The following is a 17,375-nucleotide window of genomic DNA, read 5'->3' on the forward strand; positions in this document are numbered from 1 at the left end:
CTTATAATCCCCAGCTCAGTTTTTAAATATTTTGCTCTTGTCCTTTGTACAAACAGGGGCATGGTTCTGCTTTCTGAGCTAACTATTCTATCTGTATAGCTTTCCATGAGTTAGTGTCTCAGTCTGGCCCTGTCCTGCTCGGCCCTTATTCACACTGGATCATCTGACACATGGTAAGGTTTCAATACTAAAGAGAGGTTAGGACTGTCCCGATGGATGCACCTTGTCGCAGTGGGATGGCTTTTATGCTTTTTTGATCAAAATAGCGTTAAAATGTACAGTATTATTACCATTTACAGGTTTAATTGCTCATTTTTGCTTTTTTGTTGTTTTTTTTGGAGTTTTATTCCACTTAAGTTGTCAGGACTCGTGCACCAGGCAGCAGCTCTTCCCTCTGAGCTATTCAGCTTGCTCAAACAGTTCCTTGCTAACCCAGATACTTGTACCTGTGATGTTCCTGATTGTCTCCACACTGAGTTCCTGATTGGCTCCACCCTGAATGAACACTCTACTTAAAGTTGGCATTGGACTTCTTTCCTTTCAAGATTATTGAGCTCCCAACCTTGACTCAAGCTTCCTTTCACCTGTTCCTTCATTCCAAGATTATACTACTGCCACTGTGTACCGACCTCGGCTATTCCTGACTAGGCTATGTGCTGATCCTTTAACTACATTGCTTCTCCTGTGTACTGACCCTTGGCTATTCCTGACTACTCTACCTGCCGGTGCTGCCCCCGTTTGTTACAGTACCACTACTCCAACCCAGGTCAGTCCATAACACAGTTACTGCCTGTGATATCTGCATAATTTGCACTTATACTTTTTATACTGATACAAGAAATAATGTTTTATTAACCATTAAAACAGAATTTGTAGTAAGGGGTTAAAATCTCACCAAGTGCCTGGTACAGCTCCGTCATTTTTGGATGATCCCAGCAAGTAGTTTGGGCCTGATGGCTGCATGTAAAGAACAGACAGGTAATGTTAAGCATTCACCAGCTATCTGCCCCTGGACAAACAATGCAAAAACTTTAAAGACTCCCTCAGGCACGCTGACAATCAGAAACAAGTGTTCATTAGAAGACTCAATCGGCGATTATCAGATTGTGTAAACATGCCTCAAGACACCCGATAAGCTAGCAAAATGCTGCCGGCAACAATGACATCTATGGCCACAAAATATTCATGTTAATAGCCATAGTTGGCTCGTCTAAATGGGCCCTCAAGGTCAATTTACACCTTTGGTGCAGCCATGTCTATTCTTGAGTAAATTGATGGACACTATGACAGGCACCATTATGAGTGAATGGCGTCTGTCCTGGTCTGATGGTGTCATGGTACGGATCCATTCCTGGTATTAAATCTGTTTCATTGTTCCTAATTCTGTATGATGTGCTCTGCACAAAAGAAGACAGAAGAGTAGTACAATCCCCCCCCCAAGAAAAAAACAAAAATGCAACATATTATTTACCTACATAGCACCCAATACATTGTCACGGGCAAGTCTTACAATTTTACGAATCACAAAAACTAGGAAAAAATACTAATTATTTTATCCTTTAATAATAAAAATTAGACATTTATTTGAAAATAATATTCCATAAAATGTATTAGATAGAACATAAAGGTTGTGTTTTTTATTTTATTTTATGCGAACTTCAAGTTCATATTGATACCAAGTCATCTGGTGATACAATTACATTATCGCTTAACTTTGAATATTTGTTCATTTTTTTTTTTATGATGTTATCTGCCTTATTCATTGCTGTTTACTTACAGGTTTGGAATTTGAGTATTGTGGTTGATTGACTCACTCAGGTGCTCACAGATGTAGACACAGGAGCGTTTCTTCTGCTGGTTTATTAAAACACGGCATAAACCAGTGCAGGGTATAACAAAATAAACATGGCCTTTCTGGCACAATGGCAAAACAAAAGATAACTGATAGCACAGTCCATATGCCTGCGGGATTCACCCGCTCCGGATAAAATAAACTTCAGCTCCCACAGAAGCTCCAGACTGGAGATTTTCTTGCCTCCAAACACACAGACCGAAAAAAACTCAGTGACTGGACAGTTAACTTGCCAAACTACACCTTTGGGGAGGAGATATGGTGAGTAACCATCCTGCCCATCTCTTACAGCCACTCACAAAAAAACAACCCTGTCATGGCTAATTAACCCCTCCCAGTACATAACATGCTGGAGAGAAACTTCCAGGTTTCACATCACGAAAGATAGCAATCTTTGAAATATATATCTTCTCTCACATCACATACATTGCCAGCGACCCTGTCACTGTATATATATATATATATATATATATATATATATGCACACTATCACAAAAATGTAGAGATATTTGGCTTTTGAGCAAAATTTAAGGAAAAGCGCATAACGCTCACCCTACAGTGATATTTTATCAGGACAGTTGGGCATTTAAGTGGATGCAGCAATGATGATTTCCTCATCTTAAACAATTTATTGAAACAAAAGCCAACAACAGCAATGTGCATACCCCAACAAAAAATGTCACTGTGTCAGTAACTTTAACTCATGTGGCCTTTAGCATCAATTACAGCTTGACAATGAAGTCTCCTGCTGTTCACAAGTGGAGTTATTATCTGCCCAGGCATGGCATCCCACTGTTCTTGAAGAGTGGCCCTCAGGTCATTGAGGTTCTGGGTACAGCGTTACAAGCCTCTTCAAGGCGACTCAGCTGATCCCATAGCTTTTCTATGGGACTCAGGTTTGGAGAAAGCCGCTCCATTTGAGGTACCTCAGTCTATATCAACCATTCCCTAATGATGCAACCTTGATGAGCTGTAGCATTGTTGTTCATGAAGATGTAATCAGGCCTGTGTCGTTCATGCAGAAGCACAATGTCTGGATTAATGATGGTTTTAAAGTAATAGGGAAGTAGCGGCTTGACACTGTACCATTCACAAAGTGTAGGGCAGTTCTGTTTGACTAGACACACCTGCTCATGCTCCAACACCACCACCGCCAAAGGCTCGTCTGGTGGCAACAGTGGTAGATGCATAGTTCTCTCTTTGACATCTCCAACATTACTGACAACCATCATTTCTACTAGGCGTAAATTGGTCCTAGTGAGCTTGGTGGAAAGACACTTGGCTGCGAATAACTCCCTGAGCAGGAAAGGGAACCTGAGTTCACCTTTCAGGGATACACAGAAGAAGAGGCCCAACATCACCTCTGAGGGGTGCCCAAGGTCACAGGAGGAGTCAGAGCCAGGTTCGAGGGGTAAACCTCGTCACACTGTCTGCTGGAGGTGTCATAACTCAGGTTAGATATCAGCCATTTGTTCCTTGACCTCGGAGCTGATGGACTGCAGCGTAGGCCAGTGCTACGCCTACTTTGCCTACCCTGCATGAAGTGCTGTTTCTCGTTCTGGCGAGGGACCTCAGGAATGCCAGGTGACTGTGAATGGTGTCCAAGTGATGGGACTCCTGGATTCAGGGAGTTTGGTGACCCTGGTAAGGTCCACACTTCCGCATGTGCTAGTTCCTGGGCATAGGGTGGGGTTAAGGTGTATCCATGGAGATGTCAAGAACTATTCCATGGCCCCAGTGGACATACGCATAGACAGTGGCTCTGTGTCCCACCAAGAGGGAGTGGTGTTATGAATGAGTCACCAAGGAGGAAAAACAAAAACAAGCTAAGCCACAGAAAACCAGAGAGGTTGGTAACTAAGCGGATTGCAGACCCATGATCCTATCCACACAACTAGCAGTAGCCGTGGAGCGTACCTACGATGATCCTAGACGCCTCGTCACAGCCGGAGAACTAAATAAGCCTAAAGCAAGAAAAGGGGAGATCTAAACTCCCCCAGAGCAGACCCCAAAGCAATAGACAGCCCCCAAACATGTATTGTCGGTGAGACAAGATGAAAACACAAACACAAATAGAAAAATAGGCTGAGCAAACGATGGGGCCCACACTAACTAGAAAGGACAGGAAAGGAAAGATGCTGTCTGTAATCATGCACAAAACCCTGCCAAAAAATGTCCAACACTTTCTGATAACAAAAACCCTGAAATCGCTAGACTTCAATTCTCTATATCAGCACTCTGGTATATTCTGAAGACAGAGCAAAAACAGACCAATCTGATCAGGGACAAAAAGCAAACTGGCATAAACAGAGACATAAGAATGGAAATTCAGCACAGCCCCAGCAGGGGCTGGCTGACCACAAAAACTGAGTAAACCAGACCAAATCTCATGTGAAAAAATAGCAGAGCACACATAGCTTGAGAAGGCAGGAACAGAACTGGAAACCAGAACCTCAGGGCAGGAAAATCACCAGCACAAAATTAGGGAGTCGGCTGTCTTAAATCCAGTCAGAGACTCCTGATGTCCACTCACAGTCCTCCTCCTCAGGTGGCAAGTCTCTGCCATTTAGATCAGATTCATTACCTACTGCCACCACCAGAGGGAGACCGGATGGAGAACTCACGACTCCTCTGTCAACACAGCCAGCTCCACCACCCTCACCAGAAGCCAGAGGTAAACCAGAAAATGAGTTCACAACAGTGTGGTCTAGAACTTGTTGCATGCTATTGTAATCGGATGTGACTTTCCGTTGTTCTGGGACTTATGGGCTAAACCTGTAGCACCCAGTAGTGCAGTATGGTGTCCAGTAGTTTGCTATGGTAAGAAAGGAACATGATGTAACCGATGAATATCCTTTCATTGTATTGGATATAGAGAAGGATGAGGAAGCATCGCCTAAAGCCAGTGTCCCTGACCTGGAGGGTGTCCCAGGACAACTATGGGACTGCCCAGCTCAGAGACTTAAAGGTAAAAGGTACTCTAGAAAATGTAAGTGTGTTAAATGGTGTTCCCAAGGACCTGATATTCGTTTTCCCGCAATTGGCCAGGCCTAATCATCTGTTGTGAGTAGGGACCAAAGTGAAGAGACAGGTAAAAGTGAACCTTCCCAAGGCTCAAGAGGGAAAATCCAGGATGTATAATCGGTTGGCTTGAGTAAGGGTACCGTCACATTTAACGATGCACCAGCGATCCCGACAACGATACGACCCGGTCAGGATCGCTGGTGCATCGCTAAATGGTCGCTATTGAGCTGCCAAACAGGCAGATCTCACCAGCGATGCAGCAGCGGTCGGCGGTCGTTACTTACCTGTCAGATGCGGCGATGAAGACGTCCTTCCGCCCACGTCCACGCGTCGCTCGTCGGCGCCAGCAGGAAGCCCAGCCCCAGCAGGAAGCGGCCGACGAGAAACGGCCCAGGACGTTCTCACGCGAACAGCGATAGACAGCGGGGGAGCCGGTCGGATATCGATAGCGATATCGCTAGCAATATCGCTGCTGCGTCACAAAATCGGTGACACTTAAGCGATATTGCTAGCGATCTCGCTTAGTGTGACGGGGCCTTAAGACAATTTAAGCTTGGAGATCGGGTACTTGTGTTAGTGCCCATAGGGGAGAACAAGATCCTTGCTCAGTGGCTGGGACTCTACAAGGTGGTGGAAAAGCTGGCAGAGATCAGCTATACAGTACACTGACCAGGGAAAAGGAAGCATTTCCCATATATTATGGCAACCTGTAAAATCCCTTTAAGGATGGGAACTCGCTGGATACTCCTAGCTTGTTTGCCCAGTTAATAGCCATCGTTCCAGATGTCAAAGTAGCAGGAAATTTGTCATCTTCTCAAAGAAAACATGGCTGGAAATTGTTACCCAAGAATAGAGGAAGGTTCTTGCAGTTATTAGTTCACACTCATGTTATCAAACATGAGCCTCCCGCTTGGGTCAATTTAAAACCCTGTAGATTTCCTGAGGCCCACCGGGAGGTAGTCTCAGAGGAGGCAAAACAGAAATTGCCACGCCCCCTCACAAAGTTTGTTTTGGTAAAGTGGCTCCCTGTAGGCTGTGTGTGTTGGCAGATGGTGCACTGCCTTAGGCTTTGGGCAGAGGGGGAGGGTATGTAACAATGTGAGGTAGGCTAGGATTACATCCTAGCTCTGCAGACTTTGATTAGTGCAATTGGCTAGCCCTGCATATAAACTGCCTAGGTGTTCATCTAAGTCAGCTCAGGGAAGCTGACCGAGCTGGATGTGTCTTGGCGCTAAAAAAGTATGGAATCCCACTCTTCTTGAGTCATTGAGGTCATTGAGGTTCTGGAGTACAGAGTTACGAGCCTCTACATGGCGACTCAGCTGATCCCGCTACAGGTTAAAATCTCACAATGGTCTTTTTAGTCGGTGATTACTTTTAATATAACTATAACTAGTTGAAGAGCCCGGCGCTGCCCAGGCATAGTAACTAACTGTGGTTAGTTATAGCAAATTATAATTATCCTCCATCTCATAGTCCCGTGCCCATATACCTATCATACATATCCACAATCCCATAGTCCTGTGCCCATATACCCATCATACATATCCTCCATCCCATAGTCCCATGCCCATATACCCATCACACATCCTCCATCCCATAGTCCCATGCCCATATACCCATCACACATATTCTCCGTCATAATGAGCATCGGGGCTTGCAACCTATGATGACATCAGCGTCGCCATGGCAACCATTATGACATCATAATGAGGGGCGGGGCTTGATACACACACAATTTTTCCCCATTATGTAGATAGAGGCAAAACTGTTTGGTGAATTGGAACGCGCGGGGTTAAAATTTCGCCTCACAACATAGCCTAGGACACTCTCGGGGTCCAGACGTGTGACTGGGCCAAATTTTGTGGCTGTAGCTGCGACGGTGCGGATGCCAATCCCGGACATACACACATACATACATACATACACACACTTGAGCTTTATAAATTAGATGTGTAGATATGCTTCTATGGATTCCTAAAAACATATTTGTTATTTAGTTTATATTTATTTTCAATATTTCCCATGATATTTAATAACTGCATAATCACTATCACTCTGGCTTTAGTTATTTACAGATGTATACATTTCTTGCTATTGTCATTAAGATAATTTTTTTCTTTATTTGATGATTTGTCCTACACTACTGTGCACCTCCAAATATACAGTATTGTATATATCAATGAATGTTCTTCACACTTGCGTTTGGCTGGTCTGTGTAGGGCTGCGTACTGCCTCCCTTAAGCTATGCCAACGCTCTGCCTACTTCAGCATGCGTCCTGCGTCATCTTGCGTTCCCATGGGGTCGGCGGGCATGTCAAAAGGCTGCATGCGGACACATCCGCATGAAACACATGTCACTGCGTACCCAATGTTAAAGATAGGTACGCAAGACGAAGCAGGACGCTTGCAGAAGTAGGCGGAGCGTAGGCGAAGCTAAGGGAGGAAGTACACAGCCATACGCAGACCAGCAAAACACAAGTGTGAACTTAGCCTTAGTCTTCTGTTTTTTTAAGTTTTTTATATTACCGTATATTAGATTGTTTTTTCTATTGCCTATTAGTTCTATTTGTTATCTTATTCATTAAATACAGACGGGTTGTAGCTTGTTTTACAAGCCATATCTGACTGTACATACATGTTTTGGAAAGTCTCAGAATATTGGTCCTATATGATTAGGTTTATAATGTTATCTAATCTATTTTATGTTAGACTTATTTTTAATATTTTTTTGCTATTAGTATAATTACTCTTTGTTCTAGTTTTTGGTGATTCATAAAACAGAAACCAGTCAAGGAAATTAAGTGACCTGAAGGCAAACTACAAAAACAGAGAAAAAGAAATATGAAGGATAAAACATAAATAAACATGAAGAAAGACCAAGAAATAATGGTCGTCGTACTCACTTGATATAATAGGGGACCTTGTTGGGCGATATCGCTCTCTCCCAGGGCACTTGTACGGAAGCTGGAATATAACATGAGGTCAATCTTTTATCACTCATCTCTTAAAGTGTTATTCCAATTTTTTTTACATTTATGGCATTTTATTTTCCATTTTAATCACCCATCTACCTAGCCTCAATTAGTCGCCATGAAACGGAAATACTCTTAAATTAGGAAATAGGCCTTCCCATGGCTCTTAGAGGTTTCCGGAATAAATATCATGCAGTTAGTCCCTTTTCTTATCCAATCGCATGGAATATTCTTTCTCTTTTTGTATTACTATGTTTGCCCTTCTACGTAAAGATTGTTGAGATTCACGCACTGCGTCATTATTGTTGACTATTTTCTTCAATGAATAACACTTTTTTCTTTAAACTTAATTAACACTCTTGGGAAAACTCATCATCTTCCCATCCATGGTCTTACTTTTCTCTATCTTGCCTGTTTGTATTTTATTTGTGTTATTTTGGTGCTGTTTGACATTCTGCCCATTATTCCTTGATACGTATGTGTACTGTAATCCCTCCCTGTAACAGCAGTTTTGTTTTTTTTTTTTACTCAACACTTAAATTTTAAATGTAAAACCAGAGGAACTCACAAGATAAAAAATGTTGAGACTCGGGTCCAAAGTCGCGGTGAGCATCCTGCAGCTGCCGGAGACGTTCTGTAACCGAAGTCTGCACAAGAATATAATACCAGGTTTCATTCATTCCATGTGTTCACAAATACATTTTAAAGGTTATAAAAATATTGTCTAAACAAACAATATCATTGAGTAAATTAATTTTTATGCACATGTATTTGATACGTTATTACCGATTCAGGGTGGACAATGATTAAAATATATATACTATATTTTACTAATAATATATATACTATATATATTATTAGTAAATTAATATTAACATTTAATTAAAGAGGACCTGTCACCGGGTCAAAAGTTGTCTTATTTTATGTTCTCTGCACCGTTGAGTGTCGCATTTTTTGTATTTTTTTCTTTTTAAATCCACCATACAGTACTTTTTAATTTAGTGCACATTGTTATGGTCTTTACAAGACGGTGACGGACATAGGATCCTCTGGGGCGTGTCTTTAGGTAGTTCAGCATTATTATTATAGGATCCTCTGGGGCATGTCTTTAGGCAGCTCAGCATTATTATCATAGGATCAATGAAAAAGAGAACGAACTGCGGCATTCACAATGCTGAAATAAATCTTGAAGTCCTTTTATTTCACCTGTGCAGTAAAGACATTGAGCAGGATATGCAGACTAAAGAGGCATGCGGGGATTGAAGGGGTGGACGATGGCCCTTTCGCGTATAATCACTTCAACGGGTCCAGGCCACCCTTTACTTCCCCACATGCCTCCTTAGTCTGCATATCCTGCTCAATGTCTTTACCACACAGGTGAAATAAAAGGACTTTGAGATTTATTTCAACGTGGTGAGGGCCACAGTTCTTTCTCCTTTTCGTTAATCATGGAATTGTTTGTTAGTTGCTGAGCACCGAAAACCTGTTGAATACGCTATTGCAATTCAGTTAAGATAAGGATTGTTCATCGATAAACGAGTGAGAAAAGTACCCCACTGGTGCAGTTCACTGTGTCTCTTCCAAGAATTATCATAGGATCCTCTGGGGTGAGTCTTTAGGGAGCTCAGCATTAGTACCATAAGATCCTAGGGAGCATGTATTTCAGCATTATTATCATAGGATACTTTGAGGTGTGTCCATAGGTAGCTCAGCATTATTATCATAGGATCCTCTGAGGCGTGTCCTTAGGTAGCTCAGCATTATTATCATAGGATCCTCTGGGGTGTGTCTTTAGGTTGCTCAACATTATTACCCTGTTAGCACCGCCCACTTCATAAAGACCACACAAAGAAGCACTAAACAAAAAGGCACATATCTCTAGAACAGCATATCAGATTGAAAAAAAATGACAAAAACAATATATTCAGGGGAACAGTAGGAATACAACATGTGCAAGAACCGGACGCTTTTGACCTGGCGACACGTCCTCTTTAAAACACTCAAGCTCATAAAACTGGGACAATTGTTTCTTACGGAAAGAGACCAGAGAGATATTTAGACTTATGTCAGTCAAACTACCGGTGTCTGACTGTCGCCATTTAATTTGTACCGTATAGTTAGGAAATATTTGGGAAAGGAATGGTGTCATTATCCTTGGAGGTACTAAAGAGAATTTGATCTAAGACCGGCAGAGTTTTTTTCGACGATATTAGTATTCATTGCCTTGGGAAATTTTAGGCTGTCATTATGGAAGAGGTCATACTGCTGCACCTAGGACGAGGGGCATGAATACAATAGGTGCATAATGAATTATTTTTTACAAGGTTCAACAATTTAATGTTATAGATTACAATCTACCACATTTAAAAGCCGAACCTTCTAAAAAAAATAAGCATTTAATAATCATTGTTATTATTAGTAAATAATGATAATCATTAATTTATACATCTATATATATAATTGTCTTATCATGTCTGTCTGTAACCGAAATCCAAGCGCTGCTGTTTGTAACGGTAAGCTGCGCCTACCGCTGATTGGTCGCAGCCACCACGCCGCGACCAATCAGCAATAGGCGCAGTCGGGCGCAGCGCTCAATCGGGCGCAGGGCTTAATCTGTAAAAAAGAGAATTAAAATAAAAAAAAGGTTATACTCACCTTCCGACGGCCTCCGATCTCCTTTCCACGCGCCCAGCCTCGCAATCCCAGTAATGCTTTGCGCCTGAGATGATGTCACTCTCGCGAGAGCGCAAAGTCATCAGCGGTCTAAGCCGCAAAGCATTACTGGGACCGTGAGGCCGGGCGCGTGGAAATATGTAAAAAATAGAATTAAAATAAAAAAAATAGTTATATACTCACCTTCTGACAGCCCGCGATCTCCACGCGCCCTGCACCTTTCGGTCCCAGTAATGCTTTGCGCTAAGGGCCGGAGATGACGTCACTCTCGCGAGAGCGCGACGTTATCAGCGGTGTTTTGCGCAAAGCATTACTGGGACCGGAAGATGCCCGGCGCGTGGCGCGGAGATCGCACACCGTCGGAAGGTGAGTATATAACTATTTTTTATTTTAACAGAGACCATGCATACCAAGAAAGGGGGGTGACAGGACCATGCATAACAGGAAAGGGGGGTGAGGGGGACCACGCATACCAGGAAAGGGGGGTGAGGGGGACCACGCATACCAGGAAAGGGGGGTGAGGGGGACCATGCATACCAGGAAAGGGGGGTGAGGGGGACCATGCATACTAGGAAAGGGGGGTGAGAGTGACCATACATGCCAGCAAAGGGGGGTGAGGGGACCATGCATACCAGGAAAAGGAGGTGAGGGGACCATGCATACCAGAAAAGGGGGGTAACGGGACCATGCATACCAGGAAAGGGGGATGAGGGGGACCATGCACACTAGGAAAGGGGGGGTGAGGGGACCATGCTTACCAGGAAAGAGGGGTGATAGGACCATGCATTCCAGGATTGGAGGGTGAGGGGACCATGCATATCAGGATTGGGGGGTGAGGGGACCATGCATATGAGGATTGGGGGGTGACAGGACCATGCATAGCAGGAAAGGGGGGTGAGGGGGACCATGCATACCAGGAAAGGGGGGTGAGAGGACCATGCTTACCAGGAAAGGGGGGTGAGAGAACCATGCATACCAGGATTGGGGGGTGAGGGGGGACCATGCTTACCAAGGATTGGGGGGTGAGGGGTACCATGCATGTTAGGATTGGGGGGTGAGAGGACAATGCAAATCAGGATTAGGGGGTGAGGGGACCATGCATATCAGGATTGGGGGGTGAGAGGACCATGCATATCAGGATTGGGGGGTGAGAGGACCATGCATATCAGGATTGGGGGGTGCATTATTGCAATATTATTAAAACTTCATAAATAAACTACATACATATTCTAGAATACCTGATACGTTAGAATCGGGCCACCATCTAGTACAGTATATTTATAATAATTATATATTAATAAAACAACAATTATTTAATAATAACAATTATTACTTAATAAGTATTAATAAAACTGAAAATAATATTGATAGTTATTACAGTATTAAAACTCCATTTACTGGTAGTGACAATTTATGTATTTTTTTATTTTATATTAAAAATAGTCTTTGTGCTGTGCAGAATGAGTTAACGAAGAATCCATCAGTCAGCACTCTGACAATGAGTTTGCACCTCTTTAATATGTGCTATTCTGAGCTCCTCTCAGCTGATTTATTGCCACAGACCACATTAAACTATGCACAATATACAGTACATACATTTAAGTATTTAAAAATAAATAAATAAAATGTTTCCAAAGATGTACAACCCCATTAAGATGAGATTAAAGGGTATTCCCATCTCCAAGATCCTATCCCAATATGTAGTAAGTGTAATAATAATAATATTAATAAATACCTTTAATTAGAAATGTGGTATAGTTCTACAGACGGGGCAGGAATAGGCGCAGCTCCTATGTAAGCCCCATATGACTGCACTTGGGACATGAAGGGGTTTTTATTTTTGTTTTAAAATCAGGTGGGAAAGAAGGGATTGGTGGTTCAGGGATAGGGGAGGAGAGCAGGGGGTGGGGCGTTATATAGGGTCAAGAATGTGCGGGAACCCCTCACTTCGGCCGGAAGGACAGCAGGAGAAGACCCAACCCACCCTCCCCGTTTTAATCGCAAGGGGGTTGGTCGAGGTTGAGCTGGGAGCATGGTGAAGGCATATTAGCGGTGGTTCAAATGGAGGTTGTTTCGTCACAGTGGCAGAATTGGCGGGGGGTGGGGTTCTTGGAGTTAACGCTAAATCAGCGAAAAGGAATTGGAAGTTAAAATTCTGGACAGTTTAAAATTGTTTCGGTGGATCTGGCTTTTGGTTACGGTTCTGGACGGGGTTTTACCCGGGAGCTTTTGGTGGTTGGACTTCCGGATTTTTGGTGCCCTTGAGCTGGTGGTTTACAGCTAAGGGTAACATGGAGTTTTTAAGTTCTTGTGTTTTTGCCAAATATTTAGCCAGAATTTTGGGGGCCTCAAGAACCCTCCCCTCAGGACATATAAGATTGTGTATTTAATACTTATTGTAAATGTTTATGTTATTTGTTAATGAACTGTCCGCTGTGGCCAAAATTATCCAAAGAAGATAATGTGTAGTGTTTTTATTCTAATAGGATGGGTGTTTTCCTAGTACGGGAAGTGTATATTGGGGGTACAGGATGAGGGAAAACCCCCAGATTGGCCATACGCGGTCATGATTTATCTCTTTCCTCATGTGCAAGAATTGCAAGACCTTAGGTATCCAAGGTTACAACCACTAGCAACTAGCTAGCTGTCACTATATCAGTGGCTGTAACTATGGATAACTAAGGTCCTGCAATGTCTGTGCATGAGGAAAGAGACAGCGAATCAGAGGAACTATACTACATTTCTAATTGGCGATATCTGCTAATATTACTATTATTACACCTGCTACATACTGGGATAGGATCTCGGAGATGGGAATACCCCTTTACTCCTAATTGCTCATTGTGTGCCCGGGGTAGGTTTGGTGCTCACTGTACATTATCTGCATGTACCTGTAGCTGTTTCCAACGGCTGTTAATTTGCTCCAGCTCACGAGCATTTTCCATGGACAGGTGGACATCACACAGGGCTAGCTGATGAGCAAGGTCATTTGCCATCTTGTTTGTGTCTTTGATTGGCATTATCTCTTCCTTAAACAGCTAAAGAATAATTAAGAAACACAATCAGTGATTGTGCTAATACTGCACGTATTATCGGCAGCACACTCTCCTCGTTTACCTTCGTAGCCTGGATGTGCTCAGGCAAGGAGTCTATAAACAAGTCTCCTATAGATTCCCATGTTGTCTGCACGCTCTCCGCCTGACTCAGTGCATCCGTAGCTTCTTTCATCGAAACTCCTAAGTCCCGAAGCTGCTCTAATGTTCTTTCCAGATGGCGGTGCTGGTCTAAACTGCGAGCGGTCAGCCTATCCCATAGTTCACTAGCCACACTGGCTTGTTTCCAGAGTAAGCGACTAAGGCTCTGAGATCGGCTCCTAGGAGAGGCATCTGTAAAAATTTTTTAAAAGAAATTAAAGTTAAAGCACTTGTATGAAGCCACTTTTATTAAGCCACTAATTGCTTGCCTGTGACATACGGATCAGCGAGTATAAATGAGAAATGACCACAACCTTTACCAAAATTGCAGTTCCACTGCCAACAGTACAGATAACCAGGGCCAATTTACAGTAAAAGTAACCCCTCTTTTTTCTTAATTTTATCACTAAATACATATAAATCTTTTTCGTTGATACTTTACATTTGTAAAGTCTTGAATATTGTCTTTTCAGCTAAGTCATGTGATATCAGGGTGAAAACCCGAGAATTACATAACGTTCTGTTCAGAAGGACAGAAACTGCTATCACAGTTAATAATGATGATCACACAGCGCCAGTTTACAGTAACAATCAAGGAGATCCCATATCATCCTTCCTGATTGTTTAATTATAATCTATTATCTTAGGGTAACATATTGAAAAGCTATGCCTTGACAATAAAAGTGTCAGAACTACAATTACAACCTCCACCACCCTAAAAAAAAGTGCCATACAGACATTTCCCCTATAACTATAGGGAACATATACAATATACCCCAAAATGGTAGTGCACTATATGGTGTCCCAAACCATAATAGTTATCCACACAGAAGAATATGCCCACTTTTTTTAACAGACAAATAAAGAGTATCACCTTTTCTACCTGATACAGTTGGGCTCAGAGAGAAAATGACAAAAAGTCTTTGACTTCCTTCTTTATAATAGGTATGGACTTGATCTGAATCCTGAGGACACAGATACAGTTACAGTAAAAGTAGTGCTCCTCGGTGGACAGAAGATGCATTAAATATTGTTTTAACAGGGTAAAAATGCTCCTTTTAATATTTTTAATGGGACATATGTAGCCACAGAGGAGTTTACCATTGGCAGTAATTACCTTCTCTAGTATATACTCTATAAAATAGTTTGTGTGATGTGTGTATAATATATAACATAAACAAATCTAAGTCTTAGGTGGAAAAAAATGATTTTTTTAAATTTTTTATATGAAATAGAGCTAAATGTTTAAAAGACTAAGTCCCCATTGGGGAATTTGTCAATGACACTAGATTAAAATAAATCCCCCAAAAATGTATAAATACATCAATGCCAAAAAAAAACAAAACAGGTGGTATCGGCTCCTTAAGAGACAATAATAACAAGACTATTATAGAGGACAAAGAAAAGGCTGAGATATTAAACAGGCACTTTTCATCCGTGTTCAGTAATGGACTGTCTCTTCGAGGGATAATTCAGGGCAAATTTCAAAGTTGACCACCTGATATAACTAATTTAACACAAGAAGTACATCTACATCTGAGCAAATTAAACATTGACAAAACCTCCAACCCAGATGGCATTCATCCACAGATACTGAGGGAATTGAGCTCAATAAGTGACAGACCACTGTATCTCATATTCTTAGACTCTCTTGTAAAAGGAGTGATGCCACAGGATGGGAGGATGGCTGATGTGGAACCAATATTTAAGAAAGGTAAGAAGGTGGGTCGAGTAAGTCTGACATCAGAAGTGTGCAATATGCATGAGGGCATTATAAGAGATGACTTGCAGAAATATATGACAACCAGTATGGATTAATGAAAGATAGATCATGTCTAACTAACATTTTGAGTTTCTATGAGGAGTTTAGTGTAAATCTGGATGTTGGTAATAAGGCTGATGTCATTCATCTCGACTTTACAAAGGCATTTGATACTGTACCACATAACAGCCTTATACTGAAGCTACAGAATCAAGGACTGGGAGAAACTATTTTCAAATAGGTAAGGAATTGGCTAAGTAACAGGAAAAAAAGAGTCAATGTAAATGGTACGTTCTTTAAATGGGATATGGTCAGCAGTATAAAGATCTGTACTGGGAGCTGTGGGGACCACAGGGATCTGTACTGGGAGCAGTGGGGATCACAGGGATCTGTACTGGGAGCAGTGGGGACCGCAGGGATCTGTACTGGGAGCAGTGGGGACTGCAGGAATCTGTACTGGGAGCAGTGGGCACCACAATGATCTGTACTGGGAGCAGTGGGGACCAAAAGGATCTGTACTGGGAGCAGTGGACACCACAATGATCTGTACTGGGAGCAGTGGGGACCAAAGGGATCTGTACTGGGAGCAGTGGGGACCAAAGGGATCTGTGATAGGACCTATTCTTTTGAACCTCTTTATTAATGACCTTGTAGATGGATTGAGAGTAAAGTCTCAGTCTAATTCTTATTCTTTGCTGATGACACCAAACTATGTAGGATATAAAATCTGACCTTGACATTACAATATTACAGAATGATCTGGATGAGACGTCTGATGGACAAACACTTGGCAGATGAGATTAATGTATATAAATGTAGAGAAATCACCGAGGACGGAGTAATCTTATAGCTGCATATACATTAGATGGGAGAATATTCGGAACCACAGAACAGGAGAAGGACGGGGGATACTGGTTACAAGTAAGCTGAGCAGCAGTACTCAATGTCAGACAGCAGCCGCAAACGCAAGCAAGATTTTAGGATGTATAAAAAGAGAGATAAAATCCTGCAATCCCAACGTATTGTTACCCCTTTATAAATCACTGGTGAGGCCACATCTAGAATTTGGGATCCGGTTTTGGGCTCCACTTTTTAAAAAGGAAATTCAGCAGTTAGACTCAGTTCAAAGGCAGCAACTAGATTATTACAAGGGATGGAGGCCTCTAATATATTACACAGGATGGAGGCCTCTCATATATTACACAGGATGGAGGCCTGTCATATATTACATGGGATGGAGGCCTCTCATATATTACACGGGATGGAGGCCTCATATAACACTGGATGGAGGCCTCTCATATATTACATGGGATGGAGGTGTCTCATATATTACATGGGATGAAGGCTTCTCATATATTACACGGGATGGAAGCCTCTCATATATTACATGCGATGGAGGCCTCTCATATATTACACGGGATGGAGGCCTCTCATATATTACATGGGATGGAGGCCTCTCATATAATACATGGGATAGAGACCTCTCATATATTACACGCGATGGAGGCCTCTCATATATTACACGGGATGGAGGCCTCTCATATATTACACGTAATGGAGGTTTCTCATATATTACACGCGATGGAGGCCTCTCATATATGACACGGGATGGAGGCCTCTCACATACTAAACGGGATGGAGGCCTCTCATATATTACACAGGATGGAGGCCTCTCACATATTACACGCGATGGAGGACTCTCATATATTACAAGGGATTAAGGCCTCTCATATATTACACAGGATGGAGGCCTCTCATATATTACATGGGATGGAGGCCTCTCATATATTACACGCGATGGAGGCCTCTCATATATTACACGGGATGGAGGCCTCTCATATATTACATGGGATGGAGGCCTCTCATATATTACAAGGGATGAAGGCCTCTCATAT

At 42.4% G+C, this 17,375-nt stretch overlaps 1 protein-coding gene across 3 annotated transcripts in view; it reads right to left on the reverse strand.

Moving 5' to 3' along the window:
• Nucleotides 1–17,375, reverse strand: part of DRP2 (dystrophin related protein 2) — a 227,894-nt gene that overhangs the window by 136,407 nt on the left and 74,112 nt on the right. For all 3 annotated transcript variants that reach the window (XM_073573086.1, XM_073573085.1, XM_073573087.1), the window contains 5 exons: nucleotides 13,642–13,910; nucleotides 13,416–13,562; nucleotides 8,420–8,498; nucleotides 7,783–7,843; nucleotides 896–957 (listed from right to left, as the gene is read on the reverse strand). In XM_073573086.1, the coding sequence (XP_073429187.1) occupies nucleotides 896–957; nucleotides 7,783–7,843; nucleotides 8,420–8,498; nucleotides 13,416–13,562; nucleotides 13,642–13,910 (618 nt within the window). The remainder of the gene's footprint in view (nucleotides 1–895; nucleotides 958–7,782; nucleotides 7,844–8,419; nucleotides 8,499–13,415; nucleotides 13,563–13,641; nucleotides 13,911–17,375) is intronic.

This window comes from Dendrobates tinctorius, unplaced genomic scaffold, assembly GCF_039654945.1.
Source record: "Dendrobates tinctorius isolate UK_male_01 unplaced genomic scaffold, ASM3965494v1 ptg000034l, whole genome shotgun sequence".
Classification (NCBI taxonomy): Eukaryota; Metazoa; Chordata; class Amphibia; order Anura; family Dendrobatidae; genus Dendrobates; species Dendrobates tinctorius.